Source organism: Myotis myotis, unplaced genomic scaffold (genome assembly GCF_014108235.1).
Source record: "Myotis myotis isolate mMyoMyo1 unplaced genomic scaffold, mMyoMyo1.p scaffold_m19_p_3, whole genome shotgun sequence".
Classification (NCBI taxonomy): domain Eukaryota; kingdom Metazoa; phylum Chordata; class Mammalia; order Chiroptera; family Vespertilionidae; genus Myotis; species Myotis myotis.
Window position 1 is genome coordinate 41,107,661 of NW_023416335.1, and position 22,259 is coordinate 41,129,919.

General features: G+C 41.1%; 1 protein-coding gene and 1 pseudogene across 2 annotated transcripts in view; one reads left to right on the forward strand and one right to left on the reverse strand.

Annotated features, from left to right (window-relative positions):
• Positions 1–22,259, reverse strand: part of CLDN10 (claudin 10) — a 130,867-nt gene that overhangs the window by 943 nt on the left and 107,665 nt on the right. For both annotated transcript variants that reach the window (XM_036301136.1, XM_036301135.1), the window contains exons 2-4: positions 17,775–17,936; positions 17,600–17,681; positions 2–109 (exon numbers count right to left, since the gene is read on the reverse strand). In XM_036301136.1, the coding sequence (XP_036157029.1) occupies positions 2–109; positions 17,600–17,681; positions 17,775–17,936 (352 nt within the window). The remainder of the gene's footprint in view (position 1; positions 110–17,599; positions 17,682–17,774; positions 17,937–22,259) is intronic.
• On the forward strand, positions 4,858–5,939 carry LOC118651689 (annotated as a pseudogene).

Here is a 22,259-nt window from a genome sequence, read left to right on the forward strand (position 1 = left end):
CCTGGGTGTTTTGTTGTTGTCATATATTGAAAAGCAAAATATGACGCCACCAATTATGCAGAGTGAGGCTCCCGACCATCCAATAAACAGAGCGGCTCCTAATTCATACCTGTGAGGAGGAGGGATTACACAAGTATTACGGCTTACTTATTAAGGGGAGAGGGGTGTTACACAGTAACACTACTAGCTAGCATTTACTGAATGCTAATTATAATTTTTGCTATTAGAGCTTGTACAGGAAGTAATAACACCTTGTATCCAAATAATGCTTCAAACTTTTCTCAAAGTGTTTTTATAGACATCACTTGATTATATATCCCCAAGAAATAAACAAAGAATAAGAGTATACCCAAATCTCAGGGACTATGTGTTTCTCATGTTTGTCTATATCCCATTCTTGAAGAACAGTGTTTTTTTTTTAATAACGAAGTGGTTCTCAAACTTTTTGGCTCATAGTCTGCCATTGCAAGGGGAAAAAATGATGGTTGCCATTCCCTACCTAAGGGTGCTTTTCATTGTAAAGTGAAGTCACAGTAGGAAGGTCTGATGATACAGAATCCACAGAGGAACTAAGAAAGGAAAGTAAGAAGTGAGGGTAAGAAAGACGTGCCAAGGTTAACTCCCTCCCCAGCCCAACCCCCTGAACCAGGTGCAGGGCCAGGACCAGAGTGTGGTATCAAGGTCACACCATGATGTTGATAGCAGCTGGCCAGTGCCTGTCCTGAATGTGTCTCATCTCTTTCTATGAGCTGTGTCACCATCCAGGCTGGGCAGGTCTTCTGGGTGGTTTGAGTCACAGCAGTGATGGGTAGTGGAACAGCATGGCCCTGGCCAACATCTGGCGCAAGTAGGAAGCAACATTTACAAAATGACTAATGGTCCACTTGCCTATTTTCAGATGTGACTACCGAGGCAATTTCATGGCCTGTGTTGCAATTGGGAGGGAGACAAGCACACAATTCATTCTGCCCTGTGATCCCTCCTTTCCTCACTCTTGTGTTGCCTTTCCTTGGAAACCAAGGTGATAGTGGAAGCACTTCATCCTGCCCTGGAGCCCTGATTAGGCTCTGGGAACCTAGAAACTTCGACTGGTAGCATCAGAGGCAATGGCAGAAACAGAAGGTTGGAGGTAAGTAGAGAAAAACATCTCAGTCTGCACAAAATAAACACTCCAAAAGAGGGCTGGAGAGAGACGTGCACAGGTAAGAAGCGAGCTGGCCAGATCAAGGGTGTTGAATTGGCAGTTTTATAAAAGACTAGTAGCCCATCACGCGATATCGCATGCAGTAAGCTGCCCGCTGCTTCCGCGGGAGCCGGTGGGAACCGCAGTGTGCCCCCGGGAGCTGCGCTGCTTCCATGGGAGCCGTGCAGCTTCCACAGGAGCCGTGCAGCTTCCTCAGGAGGTGGAAGCTAGCCGCCCACGGGAGGCGGGAGGGAGCCACGCTGCTTCTGTGGGAAGCAGGCCCGCAGTCTCCTCTCCAGGCCTGCACTCTGCTGCAGAGGTGGGCAGGCCCCCCTGTCCCCTAGAGGCCCTCTGAAGCCCAGGGCGTTGCCGCAGCGAAGAAGCAAGCATCCCGCCTCAGTCACTCCACGCCCACTGCCCAGAGGCCCTCCTTCGCCACGGTGACGAAACAAGCATCCAGCCAGGCCACTCACGCTGCCCAATCTCAGCGGCAGCCCTCCCCCCCCCCCCCCCCCAGAACTGGGAGACTTCGGCAAGGCTGAGGGGACTAGGTGCTGCCACCTGTGGCTATGGGCACCACCATCTTTGTGATGGAGTGATCGTTAGTTTGCATATTACCCTTTTATTAGATAGGATACCTTCATTAAATATGTTATACATCTAAAAGGGATGTCCTGGAATTCCCACATCAGCCCTGCTTTTAAGATGTTTTAACAAGATTATGCAAATAAAACAAGCACAGTGCCAAGCTGTAGGTGCATATCATTTGACCTCCTTAAAACATCTAAAAGTCCTATAGTAAGCTGGCATCATATCCATCCATTCTCTTCCTCTTACTGCAGAGACAACTAAAGGAATGGCATATTGAAATTTTCTATTTGAAGGGCATTGTTATAAGATTACAATTTAATGATACTTTCCACTTTTCTCTATCCCCCTGCCCCCACGCAACACCCCCCTCCCCCAGAGTTTACGTTGTCTTCTCTCCTGAAACTATGTGTTAGTATAACTTAGTGTAAATAACTCTGGAAGAAACAGTCTGAGATTTTTCTTAAACTACTTAGCTTTCTAAAATAGGATGACAGTGCCAGGTACCATGGTTGATTAAAAATAAATCTCTAATTGACCACCAGAGCTTGGTGCTATGGATTCAAAAGAACATGTAAATGTGTGCAGTGTTGTGACAAATCAGAGGATACATTACCCAGGCAGCTCAAATGTCAGCAATTGTCTTTATATTTATTTAAGCATCTTGAAACGTTCTGAAGGGATTTAAGAATCAAGAGTTTGGCTTATACTAAAAATTGGTTCACTTATTCCTTTTTAAAATATATGTTAATTTTCTTAAGGTCACTGAATATAGACTCCAGTACAAGGAAAATATCATTTTCATTTGAATTCCTTGTGATTTTGTTGGAGACAAACACTTAATGAGTGGTAGTACCAGTTTTGAGTTGAAGTTTTTAAGAGACTCCATGTCTATACCAATAATTTTTAACAATTCGGATGTGAGGGCTTTTGTGACTTGGTGCTTTCTCTTTCAGAGACTTTTCCTCCTTCATTCTGTAAAAGACATGTTTAGCAGACTTACTCAACAGTTACTTGAATTCATACCTATCAGTGTGCATGATCTGGCAAAAATGGACTTCCATTATTGAAAGTCAGGATTGAGGAGAGCAATCTGCTCTCCACTCAGATTTGCCATGAGGACACCTCCTTGACACTAATTGGGAAACTATCTCTGCTTGGAACTCTTTCTTCCTTTTGGTGAGGCTAAGAATCTGACTTCAACACCTTAGAAGACTATCCAAATTTCAGGTGATCCGGTTGCAGATCTTTCTTTTGTTAACAATACCCTTCTGGCCCTAGACCAGCTTTCCCTCTCATTGTGTGTTCTCTTTATTGAGCTGTTACAATCACCTAGTACAGCGGTTCTCAACCTGTGGGTCTCGACCCCCTTTGGGGGTCGAACAACCCTTTCACAGGGGTCACCTAAGTCCATTCTGCATATCAGATATTTATATTACGATTCATAACAGTAGCAACATTACAGTTATGAAGTAGCAACGAAAATAATTTTATGGTTGGGTCACAACATGAGGAACTGTATTTAAAGGGCCAGAAGGTTGAGAACCACTGACCTAGTACCTTCATTATTCTAAAAGGCTAAAAATCTGCTTAACCGCAGAGGGGTCCATGATTCAGCAGGTTGAAGACAGAACCTCGTTTGATAGATCAGAATGTTGTTTTTGGAGCCTCTCCCAGATATTCTACTCAGTTAATAGGACTAATCCAAAGCTGCCTATAGGACTTTAATTCATGTACGTAACTGAATGCAAATGTAGTAAATGAGTAAAAGGGGAAATTGTACTTGAATACAGAGACATTAAAACACAGATTATGCACTTAAAATTTTCCCCAAAAAGAACCATAAAGATCAAAGGCGTTGAAATAGCCTCTAAGCTATTGGATGAAATTATTCCCATCCACCTGGCTGTGCTCACATCTCTCATTCCATGTTGAGGGAACCAGAACTAGAACCCCTCTGATGGCCTTAATTCTGATGCCTTTCATACTTCAATTCCTATTTCAGCCTGTAACCTTCACAGTAATCCTGAGGGAATGGACTGAGGAACACCTGTTATTTATTTTCACCTCCTATGTTTGCCTTCCTTGCATCCAAACCCCTGCCACCACCTGATCTGCCATCCATGGAGAGCTGGGGAGCATACCCTGGTCACCACCACAGAAACAACAGGCTAAACCTCATGCTAATTCATGTGTTTCGGGGTAGATGAGAGAGACATTGCTCCTTTCTCAAGGATCTTACAGTCTAGCGGGAATAGTCAGACATTAAGCAAACAATTATAGTAAAGTGTGATGAAACATAACATTAGAATCAGAAGAGCATTTTTTTTTTTCAAAGTAAACATTACCTGTTCTCTCAAATCCATTTGGATGTGGTTCAAGTAAATGTCCAAGGTGACAAAAGTTACTATTATTGTCAGCTCATGGTACTGGAACTCTTTTTGTGTGCTAAGATATTTTTATACATATTCCATATTCAACCTTCATTGCAATTCTGAGATATGGGTTTTACAAATGAGGAAACTGAAACTCAGGGAGATTAAATTACTTGACCCATATCTCAGCTAAGTAAATGGCAGGTAGAACCAGGACTTAAAGCCCATAACTGTGATCTTAGCCATCACTCCTTCCTTTTATGCACACCTCAACCAAGTAAAAGACTTCATTAATATAAAAAATGTGATCAGTGCACTGGTTTCAGTTATTTCAAAAGCTGTGTGTGTTCTCTCTTCCTGGCTCATTATGTTCTCAGTGGCTCAGAGCTCGGGGGTATGGAATTTTTCTAAATTCCCTCAGGCTATCTTTTCACCCAGCACAAGAAAAGGTGAGTGCAGTAATTAAATCAGGACATGCTGGACTTGAAAAAGAGAAAATCAGCTCCTCTAAAAGCAAAACAAAAACTGTTTGGTGAATGAAAGTGACCACATCCTTTTAAGATCCCAAAGAAGTGAAGTGACCTTGCTGAAAGTCACGGAACTAGGAGCCAGGTCTTTGACCATCAGGATAGTGGGGTTTCCCCCCAAAAAAACACATTGTCCTACTCCTCATTTTAATCAAGAGTGGCAGGAGCCAGTCTTTTGGCTCTCTGAGCAGCACCATGGCTGCGGGCAAGAACAAGCGCCTTACGAAAGGCTGCAAAAAGGGAGCCGAGAAGAAAGTGGTTGATCCATTTTCTAAGAAAGATTGGTATGATGTGAAAGCACCAGCTATGGTCAATACAGAGGGGCCTTGACTTACGAGTGTTCCGACTAACGAGTTTTTCAAGACACGAGCTGTCTCTCGGCCGATTTTTTGCTTTGAGTTGCGAGCTAAAATTCGGGTTAGGAGCCAGCTTCAGATACCCCACTGCTAGTTGGCGCAGCGAACGTCACAGTGAACGCCACAACATCAGCCCAGCATCACGTGTCTCACTCGTTCACTTTTTGATTTGACATACGAGTAATTTGAGTTACGAGCTCCGTCATGGAATGAATTAAACTCGTAAGTCAAGGCCCCACTGTATAAGAAATGTTGGGAAAACACTAGTCATGGGAACTCAAGGAACCAAAATTGCATCTGAGGGTCTCAAGGGTTGTGTTTTTGAAGTGAGCCTAGCTGATCTACAGAATGATGAAGTTGTGTTTAGAAAATTCAAGCTAATTACTGAGGATGTTCAGGGCAAAAACTGCCTAATTTCCATGACGTGGATCTTACCCATGACAAAATGTGCTCCATGGTCAAGAAGTGGCAGACCATGACTGAAGCCATTGTCAATGTCAAGACTACCAATGGCTGTTTGCTTTGTCTATTCTGTGTGGGTTTTACTAAAAAGAGCAACAGTCAGATTTGGAAGATCTCTTATGCTCAGCATCAGCAGGTCCACCAAATCTGGAAGATGATGATGGAAATCATGACCTGAGAGGTGCAGACAAATGACTTGAAAGAAGTGGTCAATAAATTGATTCCAGACAGCATGGGAAAAGACAGATAGGCTTGCCAATCTATTTATCCGCTCCGTGATGTCTTCGTTAGAAAAATCAAAATGCTGGCGAAGCCCAAGTTTGAATTGGGAAAACTCATGGAGCTTCATGGTGAAGGTAGCGGTTCTGGAAAAGCTACTGGGAATGGGACAGGTGCTAAAGCTGAATGAGCTGATGGATATGAGCCTTCAGTCCAAGAATCTGTTTAAAATTCAGACATTTAATGATGACAAATAAAAAATCCTATTTGTGAAAATAAATAAATGAATGGCAGGAGCCAAAATAAATATTCCAATTACCTTAAAACAACTAAGTACGTATAAAAAATATTTGAAGTTTAGAAAGTACACTTATATAGTATCAATGTTAACATTTTAAAATTAAATTCCATTGGTTTGCCTTCTTTTATTTTTTTAAATCCTCACCTAAGGATATGTTTTTATTGATTTTAAAGATAAATGAAGGTAGAGGGAAAGAGAAACATGGATCGGTTGCCTCCTGTACGCGCCCCAAATGAGGATCGAACCCACAACCTAGGTATGTGCCCTGACCAGGAATCTGACCTGCAACCTTTTATTGTAAGGGACAATGCTCCAACCAACTGAGCCACACAGGCCAGGGCAGTTTTCCTTCTTTTAAAGATTACCATCTAAAATAACCTTTACTCAGAGGCTTATAAAATCCAAGATCTATATAACTGCATGGATGGATTTTATCCTATATAATAAAAAGCTAATAAGCGAATTGACCCAACGGTGGAACGACCTGTCGCTATAATGCGCACTGACCACCAGGGGGCAGACACTCAATGCAGGAGCTTCCCCCAGCCCACAGGCCCTAATCGCTGATGGGGCCTGCCAGCCAACCTCCTGGTTCCTCCTCCCATCCGGCAGGCCCCTGGGCTGTGATGGGAACCAGGGGTGGGTGGCGGTGGATGTGGCCATTTCATGGGGGTTGGGGGAGGCAAGGGCTGGCTCCCTCCTTGGGGCCAGTGGCCAACCTCCTGGTCCCTTCCCTGCAGCTGGCAGGTTCCGGGCTGGGATGGGTAACGAGGGGTAGGTATGTGGGCAGGCAGCGCAGGAAGGAGGAGGCAGGGAGGCAGGGAGGTGGGGAACCTGATTGGCCCCGATTGCAGGCCAGGCCTAGGGACCCCACCCATGCACGAATTTCATGCACTGGGCCTCTAGTATTAAATAAGTACTCTAACAGCATTATCTACAAACAAACATTTCCCCAAAGTACTCTACATTCTAGAAGCAGCGTGTTTAGTGCCTGTGTATCTCCCTGAGACTGTCGCAGGATAGTCTCACTTATGCAATTCATGTCATTGAACAGTTCTCTCATGCTGCCTGAAAGATGCCCCAAGATTTCCCACGAGACTGATAAAAAGTGGCAGGTGCCTCCCCAATGGTAACTAAAGTAGAATGGGTTGCTTTTAGAAACCAAGATGGCGGCATAGGTAAACACCTGAAATTGCTGCCTTGCAGAACCACTTCAAAAATACAACTAAAAGACAACACAGACATCATCCTGAGTGGAAATTCTACAACTAGAAGGAAAGAGAAAAGCACCGTGAGACTCAGAGGAGGTGCGGAAGTAAAGTGCAGAGGTACAAAGGCGCACGCGGAAAGGGTTGGCAACGGAGGATGGAGGACTCCAGTGTCTTTTTCAATCGGGAGGGAGTCTCAAGCTGCGGACTGCTCTGAACTCCAGTTCCGGCCGAGTCTCTGGGGACCCAAACTCATACTGGGAGAAACTGGATTGTCTGGCAGTGGGCGGAACTCGAGGGCGGCTTTCTCTCAGAGGTGCTTGCAGCGATTACCACAGGACACTGAAATGGGACACTGAGACGCAGGGCCTCTTAGGGCAGGGCGGAGGATCAGCCATAGCTCTTTGCTCCACCCTGTTGATTCCCTGAGACCCTGCCCCACCCAAGCTGTGCACAGAGGCTTTTGCATATGAAAGGCCTGGCACTTTGAGATCTAAAATTACCTAACAAACTGCAGCTGGGTCAGAGAGACCCAGAACATCCAAAAGAAAGCCCAAGGCCCCACAGCAGCTTGCATTGCTTCACAGTTGGGCCTCATCTGGGCATCTCCAAGCCCCAAACAAGGAAGAGGAATCTGCAGATCTCTCCGTACCTCCTGCTGGGTAGCCTCAGGCAGAAGCTATAGTAGCACCTCCTTAGAGACCCAAGAGCCTGTGCACCCAGTGGTCAGATTGGGACCATCCAGATTACAACTCCTCAGACCCATAAGGGACACACTCAGGAGCAGACTCAGTGAGCATCAAAGTCCCACTGAAGCAAGTCTTGCCCCATAAGGATGTCTTCAGCACAGAAGTTCTCCCATTGTAGACACAGCTGATTCTCACAGCCAATTGGCTTGGAGGTCAATTCCTCCCAGTGATACCTACAACAATCAAGGCTTAACTACAACAAGACTGCACAAAGCCCACACAGGGGTGCACCAAGAGTGTCCACCTCAGGTAATTGGGGAGGCTGAGCCACTGAACCCGATAGGACACCTAGCACAGAAAGCCACTCTATCAACACAGGGAAGCACAAAAAATGCGGAGACAAAGAAACAGGTCACAAATGACAGAAATGGAGGAAAGCAAACTACTGGATATAGAGTTCAAAACCACAGTTATAATGTTTTTCAAGAATTTTCTAGAAACTGTCGATAAATTTGGTGCGACCCTCGAGGATATGAAAAAGGACCAACTAGAAATTAAGCATACACTGACTGAAATAAAGAATAATACAGAGATCCAACAGCAGACAAGAGGATCCCAAGAATCAAGTCAAAGATTTGAAATACGAAGAAGCAAAAAATACCCAATCAGAAAAGCAAAAAGAAAAAAGAATCCAAAAATATGAAGATAGTGTAAGGAGCTTCTGGGACAACCTCAATCGTACCAACATCCAAATTATAGGGGTGCCAGAAGAAGAGAGAGAGAGAGCAAGATATTGAAAACCTATTTAAAGAAATAATGACAGAAAACTCCTTTCCCTACCTAGTGAAAGAAACAGACTTACAAGTCCAGGAAGCACAGAGAACCCCAAACAAAAGGAATCCAAAGAGGACCACACCAAGACACATCATAATTAAAATGCCAAGAGCAAAAGACAAAGAGAGAATCTTAAAAGCAGTAAGAGAAAAACAGTTAGTTACCTACAAGGGAGTACCCATAGGATTGTCAGCTGATTTCTCAACAGAAACTTTGCAGGCCAGAAGGGAGTGGCAAGAAATATTCAAAGTGATGAATACCAAGAACCTACAACCAAGATTACTTTATCCAGCAAAGCTATCATTCAGAACTGAAGGTCAGATAAAGAGCTTCACAGATAAGGAAAAGCTAAAGGAGCTCATCACCACCAAACCAGTATTATGTGAAATGCTGAAAGGTATTCTTTAAGAAGAGGAAGAAGAAGAAAAAGGTAAAGATACATATTATGAACAACAAGTACATATCTATCAACAAGTGAATCTAAAAATCAAGTGTATAAAAAATCTGATGAACAGAGTAGACTGGTGAAGATAATAGAATCAGAGGCATAGAAAGGGAGTGGACGGACAATTCTTGGGGGGGAAAGGGGTGTGGCGGGTGGGAAGAGACTGGACAAAAATCATACACCTATGGATGAGGACAGTGGGAGGGGTAAGGACAGAGGTGGGGTGGGAACCGGGTGGAGGGGAGCTATGGGGGGAAAAAATAGGAACAACTGTAATAATCTGAACAATAAAGATTTATTTTAAAAAATAAAGTAGAATGGGATAATTTAAATAATAATGTCTACTTATATATGGAAACTTCATGGAGAATTATCAAATTTAGGAAACCCCAAATAAAGACTGATTTTGGTGGGGGGAGGGGGAGGGTGCCGATTCTAAATTGCTTTTCAGTGCTAGTTTATGGCAGACATTCATGTATTATCTTTCCATGTATTATGATTTATCATTAGGGTAGTTCAGAATGCTACACATTCTATATATTAATACAGGTACACTGTAACACTTATTGATCACATAACATGTGCCGCTGTGGTGGGTGTTTTATACGTTATTTCCTTTCATCCTTAACTTCACAAGCAGGAGGTGCTATCTCTGTCAGCTAGCCCGGGTCTGAGCAGAGGTCTGACTCTAAAACCTGCCTCTTAATCTCTCTGCCTCCTTCTCTCTTGTAAAGTGCTCAGTAGGTATCTTTACAGGAGTTCAGATTTTTGCCAATTATTCATGGGAACTTAAGAACCCATCCACAGTATAACAATATATTAGCCAAAGAACATTTCATGTCCCCAAAATTACGTAGTTCAAAAACAAATCAGTTGTTTAGCAATATCCATACCATTGGTCTCCATTCATGTGGATAATTGGGAGTTTACTGAGCCTGCATTTTCAGTGAGAAATGATGTGCCGGCACAATACTCCAAGTAGCACAATAACATGTTCACACACAAACGCTGAAGTCTGGGTAAACTGACTGCAGAGGGGGCTGTGCTTCAAGATTACAAATTCCGAAGACAACCAACACTGTTCCGAGACACTTTAGGGCAAGACCAGCACTGGTGAGCACAGGTCAAGAATCTGTGTGGAGACAGGTGTACATATTTGTTTGTGTTGAGAGAAAATCACACAGATGGACTTGGAGAAAAAAAAAATTGGATCAATTAAAAGCATATCTGCATTTTGTTCAGAATCCTCAGCAGCCTACCCAAAAACATTTCAGAGCCAAACCAGGTGTTGGGGAAGAAGTATGCAGAGTAGGTTCTTATTAGAAGGGTCTCAAGACTTTCCATTTGACAATTTCAACTTGTTGTATATCTCTACCTCAATGCTGTGACTGAGGTGATGAGAAATAAAGAGAAGAAATTGGACAAACCTTGTTTCTTTACAATGGTTTCAGGCTAGACCTCTTTCAAGCCTACCTTCTACTTGAGAGCCAAGTATGTTACAACAATTATCCTTTCTACTAGGTCTCCAACATTTCAATATACAGTTCTCAATGGCTAGCCTTAATATACTGTATAAGGTAATAAAATGGTACATTAATGTGCTCTGCTTAAGGGCCAGTCCCCTTTAAAATAATAGCTAACATTTACCGAGTGCTTATTACGTGCTAGGCACACTTCTAAACAGCCGAAAGGTGCTACCTCGTCTAATTCTCACAATGACCTCAGAGTACCTATGACGCATTTTATAGACGAGGAACACAGACCACAGAAAGGACAAGTAATTTCTTCAAAATACACAACTGATAAGTGGCAGAGCAGGATTTACTCCCAAGTAGCCTGGATCCAGGGTCCTTACTCCTTTTCTTAAAAATAATTTTTAAAGCTTTTAATAAATTTACATACACAAGTATGCACAGGTCAAGTTTCTCAAATTCAACATGCATGTGCCACAGGAATCAGTACGTTAGAGCCGCACCGTGCCCCCTTCCAGCCGCTGCTCCTCTCTGACTTCTCACAGCTCAGGTTAGTTTTGCCTGTCCTTGTAGTTAACTAAGTGGAACCATGTTACATGTACTCTTTTGCGTCTGGCTTCTTTCATTCATTACTAATTTTGAGATTTATCCAAATGGTTGTAGATGGTTCATCCTCCTGTCTTTGTAGTGTCCCAATGTGTGAATATATAACAATTTGTTTACTCACTCTACTGCTGATAGGCATGTGGGTAGTTGACATTTAAGGTTATTACAAAAAGTGCTGCTATGAACACTGCACATGTATTTTTGTAAAAATATGGATGCATTTCTGTTGTGTATATTCCTAGGAATGGAATTCTTGGGTCATATGTCCAGATTTAGTAGATGCTGCCACACAGGTTTTCAATTTGGCTGAACCATTTACACTCCCACCAGCAATGTATGAGAGTTCTGGTTGCTCTATGTCCTCACCAGCATATTTTCTACCTCAATAATTTTTAAACATGGCTTCAAACAAAAGTTTTTAATTCAACTAACATTTCTTGAGAGCCTGCTATGTGTCAGGTGCTCTTCTAAGTGGTGGGACATGCGGGTCCTCACTCTTAAACAGTACATTATGCTGCCTCCTCTCCTCACCCACTTAACCAAAATCGCCACAAGCGTGCTCACGTCTTTCTACTCCAGGAGAGATGCAGACAGACAGACAGTCACACAGCACTGCTGCTTGACCATCCCTGCTGTAAATGTCATGGAGCATGGATTGGCTGCAAGAGACTCCAACAATCAGCAAGGCGTGGCCTCTACTTTGAGATGCTCCTGGTCTGGTTTGGGAGATGCACCATTAAGCAAGTGCTAATCTCCCAGGAGGATTATGATAGAAGCACGAGGTACAACCTCAGCAGCCAGGAGGTCCCTCACCCAGAATGCAAGTCCTGCAGGAGAAGCAGGCATTAGCCAGGATGTGGGGTGGGGGGGGGGGGGGAAGGGCTGGAGGGCTGGGGGTGGTAACAAGCTGAGAGACCAGAAAGCGTGGCATACCGGCATGAATGGGGACTTCATTACTGGTCAGCAAGAACAAAACACAGATGCCTAACACTTGATTTCCAAGTCATGCTGGCATAACAAAAGCATCAAATCAATTGGTCTGAAGTGGCCTGGCTACCACTAAACACAGTCACAGAACAACACCTTAATATTTAACAGTTGCATAGTTTTGTTCATGTGGCATTTCTATGGAATCCCTTATCCAAGAGTATATGAGATGTTTACTAATATTAACCCATTCTCCAAATAATCTCATGAATGGAGTAAGCCTGAATAAACAAACCTCCATAATTCATCAAATTATAACAAGGACAGAAGAAAGAAGTTCAATGTCTTGGCAAGGTCACCTAGTAAGATCGATATTCATTTCAACTTCACCAGGGAAAATGTATATAATCTAGAAATGTACTTCTTGAATTGTCTATTGTTCACTTAACTTGACAGATAACAAGAATGAGAGAATTTACTGGGAAGTAGGTATCTGTTTATTTCTAACTACTAACTAGCCATAATGGTGAAGAGATTTTATCTACGTAAAAGCTTAAATCCTAAAGTAGAAACTAAATATTTGCCAGGAATGAAGAGTACTAGAGATAAATAACTCCATGGTTTAAAAAACTCTGAAAATAGGAAACCCTGCAGATAAGACCCAAACATGAGGATATCACAGCCAAAACATAAAAGATAAATCTCATATACTAAAGGAGAATAACTCTAAGATTGTGATCACCTGTTTGCTCAGTTAGGACAACTGGTTCAGTGCTCTAACTTTGCATGCTTTGAGAACAAGTTCCTTTATGTCAATCACATATTACTTGGAACAGTTTATTTAAGAAAATAAAGCAAGACATTCAGGAGTTAGTGGTTTGGACGACAACACAAAGGTGGAAATAATGTAATTAAATTTTCATGCCCTAGTAAGGTGAACCACTAAGGGGTGTCTGTTACCATAGGCTTGCAGGAGAGTAGATTGGGGCAGTGGGGGCGGTTTGAGGGATTATGTAGGTTTTGTTATAATAAAAAGAAGAAATTTAGTTTGAAACAGCCCAAAGGGAAGAACTGAGAAATAGTTTTTAAGGCTGTGCAGGAGCCCATCCAGGAATCACAAAACATAATCGTAACTTGAATGAAAGCAAGGAAGCAAAACCAAAGGAGAATGGGGAAATGGTAGAACACAACCAGAATCAGAAGAAACTCTTTAGATCGAAATCCTGTCAAATGATTTCAGCCTGGAAGAAAAGTCTTCCTGGTAAGTGGTGGGAAGGGAAGGGGTTTCGGAAATAAAAAAACCATAGAACATAAGTGTGATAATGTTTGCAATGTTACTGCCATGATCTTTAGTCCAACTATATCCTAGAAGCCACTCTTTTTTTTTTTTTTCAACAAAGTGCCTACTGAGTTCCTTGCACATAGTAGGATTGTAGTGGGAACCTTTTGATGACCTTAGCTGTGTTTTCCTAATTTAGGCAACCAAGGCGGGCCTTATATAATAAGTATGTGCTGGAAATCTACAAAGAAGATTCAGTTCATTCAATAAAGAAATCTTATAAAAATCAATAGCAGCAGAAGCAAGCCAATAACAAAACTAGGTTCTGAGTCCTGAACCATTTTCCAGCGCATTTTAGGGTTTAGGTATGGGAGAGCAAGTATATGCTCACTAGAAAGTTAAACTAGCACATGCACAGAGCAGCTCTCACTATCCTTCCTAAGCACCTGGACACGCACCTGCCTTCTAGGCCTGAAAGGATGGATGTTAATTGGTGGTAGCTGGCGTTAGGAAGAGTAATATGCGCTAAGGATGGGAAGAGGAGAGTTGCGTGTGCCCTCTATTCCATCCTCTCAGAGGCTTCCTTTGACCTTGATTCCCTGACATAGTCTAAGTTCACGTACAAACTAAATCAGAGGCACAGATCACTACATTCTAGCAAATGCCAGCTATGGAAGTGTGTCTCCCTACAATAAGCCAAATGAAAAGCTTGCTTTAAAGATTACATTTTAACACATGAAATCCGTTTACTTTATGTTGAGAGACAATTTACAGCTTATTGATCTTCTCAATTTTCATCTCCTGTATGAGAGGTGTTGGTCAAGGGAAAAACAGATGAAGTTAAGTTAGGCAACTTGTTGGTTTGCACAGAAATGAGTTGTTGTTTTTTAAAGGAAGTCTGTGAATTTCTTTAGATGTCACATGTCATTTTTATGTCTCTAGTCTACCATTGTAGGTGGTTAGAATCTGACCATATTTACAACTTTCAGGCCTTGACAACTCCTTGATCTGAGGGATTTTATGTAAGTTATAGAGGGCCTTTCTTTGTGCAAGATGAGTGAGAAAAATAGTCCCTATCTCAAAGAGCTAATATGTTTTCAATAAGCACGATTTAAAAAAAAAGTCTATATTTTCTATAAGGCCTTGGTATGGAGGGCCTGTGACTTATAAATACTACCAATCTGTAAGTCGTGTTGTTTTACATAATCCCTAGCTCTTGTGATTTTTAATTACATTAAGGTAAATTGGAAAATTGTAGGTGTTATATTTTAAGTCACCACAGAAGAGTTTAATAAAGACATCTATAAAGATAAGCCACATCTTAAATACAACATGCATTTCAAAAAGCAATCCTATATAATAAAACTCTAATATGCAAATCTACTAAACAGCGGAACGACTGATGCTCACTGACCATCAGGGGGTAGATACTCAATGCAGGAGCTGTCCCCCTGGTGGTCAGAAGCTGGGCTCACAGCTGGCGAGTGCAGCAGCGGTGGCGGGAGCCTCTCCTGCCTCTGTGGCAGCGCTAAGGATCCCCCGGGGGATGTCTAACTGCTGGCATAGGCCTGCTCCCCTAAGCTGGCAGTCGGACATCCCCCAAGGGGTCCCGGGCTGTGAGAGAGCACAGGCCGGGCTGAGGGACACCCCACACACACACACCCCAGTGCATGAATGTCATGCACCGGGCCTCTAGTCTTAATAATAATAGCCAATACAATACAGTAATAGCTAATACAGGGGTTTGCTCATTTCTAATCAGTTCTGAGCATATATACAGGGCATCTCAAAAAATGCATACACAGTTTAACAGCTGACAGCTCAATTTTGAAAATGAAATGTACGTTAATAAACACTGCCTTTATAATTATTCAAAGTGTGAGAATACATTTTTTGGGACACCCTATAAGCAACCTCTCTTAACTCTCACAGCAACTCTACATGAGGGGTACTAGCATTAGCCTAATTTTGCAGATGAGAATGCAGACACAGAGGGCGTGAGTAGGCATAGATGGAAAGAGAAATGCTGGGAGGCTGAGTGGGAACAGGATAGTTCAATGTAGCACCAAGAATGTGGAAAAGAGGGAAACCTTTCAGAGTCCATAATTAGTGAACTGAGTTTCACTAAAATCTGAAAGGAGAATAAGAAATTCTATTGTACTAAACTGAAAAAGGTGACTGAGCATAGAGAAGCACAGACTAAAACCACACAAAGAATACGTGTACATTACAGTGCATACATGAATTAGCCATGACCTTTGAGGAAAGGTTTAAACTATTTTTAAGTTTCTGACATCCTTGATAATTGTCAGGGAATTAAAACAGTGATGTAGAAAAGATAGTCCAGAAAAGTCAGCAATGTCCTTAATACAATAAACCAAGAGAAATACAGTTTTGCTCTATATTTATGATACTAACCCAGAAATAAAAATGTACCATTGAAATGAAAAATAGCATTTCATTTAAATATCATTAAAATGTTTCCAATCTTCAGGAGTCATCTCAGTTTTCATCTCAATGCTCAATGTTTGATGTCATGTACATCTGTGCAAATATCATTATCGAAAATTTATAACTGAGTACATTTTTCTAACATAGGCAGAAGAGTAAAAATTACACTAAGACAGTTGTTTTGTTCCCCATTTAATAAAATTTCAGAATAAAAACCATTTTAAATGTACAAGAGAAACTCCCTTAATGAAAAATATCTGTAGCATACTGTAACAAAAATGACAAAGTAGTCCAATATTATAAATCATGCATTTTACAGCGAGCATTCCAGTTTGGCCACCTGGTTTGAGGAAAGGTTTAAACTATTTTTAAACCTTTAGTTTAAACCTATAGTTCTATCAGCCTTCTAGTTTGGTCCAAGTTCCAGTGGATACATTACTTGAACTCTTTCCTCAATTTTAAAAAAGGGAGTACCAAGAGAACCTACTTCATAAAGCTGTTGTAAGAATAAAATAAAGAATCTCTGCAGTGCTCTGCCGGCTACATGGAAGGGACTCAATGTGTTAGCTGTTATTTTCATTACATGTCATTATATAAGCATTTCATTATATAAGCATTTCATTATATAAGCACTTACTATTTATGCATAAACAATGTAGAGAACCAGAAAATCGATTTTTCTGAAGATTTCTAAATCCACTGGAAAAAAGTAATGTAGACCTGACCAGCCATTTTAGTGATTTTTTTTTTAATTTCTATAACATTTTATCTAAAGACTGAAAGAGAATCACCAGCCTGGTGGACAGCATACCCACATGGCTCTCCACAGAGTATGTGGGTATACTCTCATGAAAGACAAAACATCTGATATGTTATTATTTCTAATTTGGTGCCCATGGGGTTTTCCCAATGCAAAGAAATAAGCCCAAGGAAACTATAAAAAGCAACAGCCCATAGTTAAAACAACAACAAGCAAACTGATCTGTAAATGCCAAAGCATTCACCTGCAACTGAGACCAGTCACATCTGAGTGTCTGTGCCACTCCCAGAGCATTTAAAAAAAATGCTTGCATCACATACAATGATTTTTTACATATAAAGGTTTATTAGGTGGAGCATGTTAAGGCCATAGTTCACAGAGCAATTTAAAAGGCTAATTTAAAATGAAAAATAATATTTCATTTAAATATTAGAATGTTTCTAATCTTCAGAAGCACAATTTCCTTTGTTTTAATCTCAATGTTTCAGATGTAAATTGGCCTAGAGCATAGCATCTGGCAAATACTGTTCTGGATGAACAAAACTGAGGCAAGCTTTCAATTTTCTGTTCTCACACTTCATCATTCTTTCCCCCCAATCTTACACTTCTATTCCACTTTCCCTCCATTTAGCTTCAATTTTATATCTGGTGGATGAAGTTTAGATTTCTAAATCCGACACCTTAAGCTATTTAGAAACAAGACAACATGTAACACTCATGTAGTAATTAAATGCATCATTTGCCAACGTAGCACCTAAAATGTTTACTCTTGAATGATGTCATCAAATACCATTTACCCCTTATATCTCACTTTCTTTTCATAAGCCATGGAGAAAATTTCCATACCTTAATTTAGAATATGATTTTATGTACATTTCCTGTGAACTAGAAACATACAGACTGAGGTGAGTACTTACTTTTGATCAATAAAGAGAGGATCAAAGAATTCCGTTGTGATTTTGTTTGCATACAAGGAACAACCGGTCATTGAGCATAACCCTAAAATGCATCAGAGGGAAAGGACCGTGGTTAGTGAGTGCTATTTCATTAACACGGTGAAAGTACCTTGTTTGGGAGAAAGTTACTATTTACCTGACAGTATGAATACAACCCCAGCCAAACAAGCAATTTTAGCTTTGGCTTTCTCTGAGCCTCCGACTTTGGTACACTTCATTCCAAACAGGGCAATTATGGAACCAAAAAAGCCCAGGCTGACAGCGGCAATCATAAGTCCTCTACATGCCTGGATATAACCTGCAATTAGAGTAGGTCATTTACATGTTAACATAAAACAGGTGGCTGTCCAGGGAGAAACCCGCGTTCTACATTGTCCTCCCGAACAATTGTTCTGTTTCCCAAAAAACCAAAAGTAAATAAATAACCGTAATTGGTAAAACACGGGGTAAGACAAGCAAGAAAGGAAAACAAGTTAGCCTCATGGAGTGCCTGTTGTATGTCACACACTTTTAAGTTCAGTGTATGCGCAATCTTCAGATTAGCTTGCTGAGTGCTGTTATTCACATGTGAGGAAACCGAGGCAAGCAAAGTGTCTATGATACGCCAGAGATAGGTTAGTAAGAGGCAGGAATGGATTCCATACCGATATGGCTATACAATCCAGGTGACGCTGCCTTTCACTGTGCAAAACATCACCTGCCACTGTCTCGAGCCTCTTACTCCTTTGTACACTGGAACTTTTAAACAGATGTTTTAATGGTTCAGACATTATAAAATTTATCATTGGGCAGCAAGACCTCCCAAAGGGTGAAATCTTCCAATATTAGTGAAAGCTTATAAATGAGAGCAACTAAAATATAATCATGAGCCATAAGGAGTCTAAATTAAGAATTATTTTAATGGCTTTGTATTATTTCCAGGGCACATATGATAAAATGTGGTTTAAAAAAGCATTGGCTATTGACAGCAAGAATAGCTTATAATTATTAAATTAACTGATTACATATAAGTGGATGCTTTCAAAGCAACCCTAAAAGCTTGTTCTGTTGGTTTGTTGGATCATTCTTCCTACAACATGTATTTTCTTAGTCACATATTTTTATTTGCACAGCCATGGTTATGATAAACTTCAGCCTGGCTTTCATCCAGACATTAAGAAATGTTAAATTAACAGGATTTAAACTAATAACTTTGTCCACATATGGACATTTTCATTTCAGCCTGAAAAAATGCCATATTTCAATCTGAAACAGTGATGGCCCATACGAGGTGTAAGTATATATTTGTTAAGCAAATGAACATACATGTACTTCAGGTTTACATTTGGAATTAAATTTGTCAATCTGTAAAACCTTGTTAATGCCAAGAGACTGAAAGTTACTTATTGTGTGTCCTCAGACAAAAGATATAATGAATAATATTTCTAAGACTATGATAATTATAAACTCAGAAAATAATGCTGGCAGGTAGCCTTCAGTCTCCATGTTTCTTTGGGAAAGAATAAAATTTTAAGTTTTAATCCTATTCCTACGATCTATTTTAAAGAGTTCACAGAAGATGTTCTATTTAATTGAACAAATTTAGGCCCCCATAAATTCAGACGGCAATGACAATCATCTTCTATTTTGTAGCATGAACTACTCCCAAACAAAATCATTTCGCTGATGGTGAGACCATCAAAAACAGCAGCAGGAACATTTAGTTTTGGTAGCAATGGTCACGCTGCAGGGCTCTCTGGGGGAGTGCTGCCTAATACTGACCCAGCTCTATTTTAAACTTCAATCCTCAAGTCCCTCTACCAGAACCCAGGGAGCAGGTAGAAGCCCAGATAGAGAGAAGAAACCTGTTAGTTCCTTGCAAGGTTAAGGAGAGTCTCCCAGAACCACAACTGCCTCATCACTTATCCCCAGAGCTACTGGGACAGTGTGTGGGTTCTTCATAGCTTTATTTTAATCTATGGTTTTGAGGTGTTTTAGCTGACTCTTGACTGAAATCACTCAACGGACAAAACAGCGTGTGTATGATGTAACCTCAATAATATATGTGTAAAAAAAGAACTATCCTACAAAACTTTACCATGAACCTTTATGTGCATTTACTTTAATAACCTTACAGGCTTTATGAATAGAAAATGCAGGAGCCTGGCAAAAGGTTAAGTCCTACAGTCCGACCCTTTAGACCACAAAATACGTTTTCCCAGATGGTAAACAGTGGTTAGAATCCCATGCTGATGAATTCAGTTCTCAATAGGACTGGGAAAATAATAGCAGCCTTTAAACTTTATTTAACCACTACGCATACCCTTTTGTTCTGAGTTCCTCACTCAGTTCTCCCATCTCAGCCCTTGGCACATGTGTGGGAGTAGAGATGGGAAAGCAAGGTTCTGATGCGGTCAGGTCCTTCCTCGGTGCCACTCAAAACCCTGATTTGAGGGCAAGGCACCTCTCTCTGGATGGAAAACAGTACCAATAAATAAATTGCTAATTTGTCGCATGCACCAAAAAGGCACTTCACCAGCACAATCATTGGCTAGATTTTATAAAACGGGGAGCAAAGAGCAGGGATTGGGGTTCCTAGGGATAGCTCCCCTGCCAGCTGTAAATGCAATCCAGTTGTTGGTAAGTCTGAGCTTTGTGAATTAGGGGCTACCAGTCCTTAAAACACCCACAGACTCAGGCCTGAGGTGACTGCCAACCAACTCAGAGTTTATCTTTTGCAAGGCAGACCTCTACAACCTTGCTTTCAAACAGTTCCTCGGGGCAAAACTTATAAGTAAAACCATCAAGAGAAGTGGTGGTAAAAACTAGTCAAGGAGGCCATTATTTTTGACAGGTCTAATTTACTGACACCGTTAATAGCTAATTAACACATTAAGGTGCTGAAGCATGAACATATTTACTTAGAAGTTCTCTGAAGTATAATTTATAGTTAATTCTCTTGTACGAAATGGCAAACATTCCCACTAACAAAAATAGATGGCATATACTAAAAAAACAACCTGGCTGAAAATTATTCTCAGCTAAAGTTCAAGTGGTGTTTTGAAAGGAACATGGGTTAGCAATAAACAGAAATCACTAGCTTAGTCAACTGTGAAATGTTTAATTAGTAAAATGTAGTGGCCTTAATGAATTCTGTTAAAGGAAACCTTCAAGGTGTCCCTTAAAAGTTATGTTTCACCCTGGCCAGGTGGCTCAGTTGGTTGGAGCATTGGCCTGTACACCAAAAAGCTGCAGGTTCAATTCCCAGCCAGGAGGAGTACTGTAGGTAACCGACTGATCTCTCTTTCTCTCTCTCTCTCAACTGACTGATGCTTTTCTCTTTCTCTCTCTCTCTCTCTCCTCTCCTCCCTTCCTCTTTCTCTCTCTCTCAAGTCAATTTAAAATAAATGCATATCCTCAGGTGAGGATTAAGAAAAAAAGTTAAGTGTTTTCCAAATGATGTGTACCTTATTTTCCATTGCAAACTAGCAAAAATGAAAATAGCCACTTGGTGGAGACAATTTCCTAGTGAGAAGAAAAAAAAAATGAGCTTTTCTTATGCTAGTAGCTTTGTGCATTTTTTGCAAATACTTTGAAAGATAGGTATGGGGAGAAGGCATGAACTTTGAATTTTAGCTTTGTTCTCCTATTTACCCACTGTGTGGCCTTGATTATGTTAGCTAATCTCTCAGCCTCTGTTTTCTCATCTGTAAAATAGGACAAGAGCTTTTACTTCACAGAATGAATAAAATGAACAAAGTGTCTGGTGAGCAGGTAAGAAACTCATGGAAGCTTCCTTTCCATAAAATTAATATTGATTCTAAGCAGAAATTGGGGTTGGGCTATTAACATGGCATAACACTAACTCGAGACATTTAGCTTTTCCTCAGCTTCGTTTTCCTTACAGAGAAAACGGGGGTGATATGATACCACCCGATGATGATGAATCAGAGCTTTGACCTCACATAGGAAATTCAGAATAATGACTCCATCATCTGCTTCCAAGAGGTTTGCTCCTCCATCAAAGACAGTGGTTCTCAACCTTCCTAATGCCGCGACCCTTTAATACAGTTCCTCATGTTGTGGTGACCCCCAATTTCATTGTTACCAATTGAACATAATTAAAGCGTAGTGATTAATCACAAAAACAATATGTAATTATATATGTGTTTTCCGATGGTCTTAGGTGACCCCTGTGAAAGGGTCGTTCAACCCCCAAAGGGGTCGCAACCCACAGGTTGAGAACCGCTGATCTAAGACTAGATGAGAGAACCATGAGCTTTCTCTCTCCTTTCTTGGCTTTTTTTCTCAATCCAGACCTCGTGTCTGGTCAGGCCTGTGGCCCCCATAGCGCATGGTAACGTAACTTTCTCCCGTCACTGCAAAGGCAATGTTAGGAAGTCCACGTGCAGCATGCTGTCAGCAGGACCTGCCTCCGGACCAGCACCCAACAGATACGGCTGGCCTGGGAACACACGCCAGAGATTGATGTTCTCTCCCACATTGATGTTTTATTTTTTTTCTCTCTCTCTCCCTTCCTCTCTCTCTCAAATCAATTTAAAATAAACACATATCCTCAGGTGAGGATTAAGGAGAAAAGTTAAGTTTTCCAAATGATGTGTACCTTATTTTCCATTTCAAA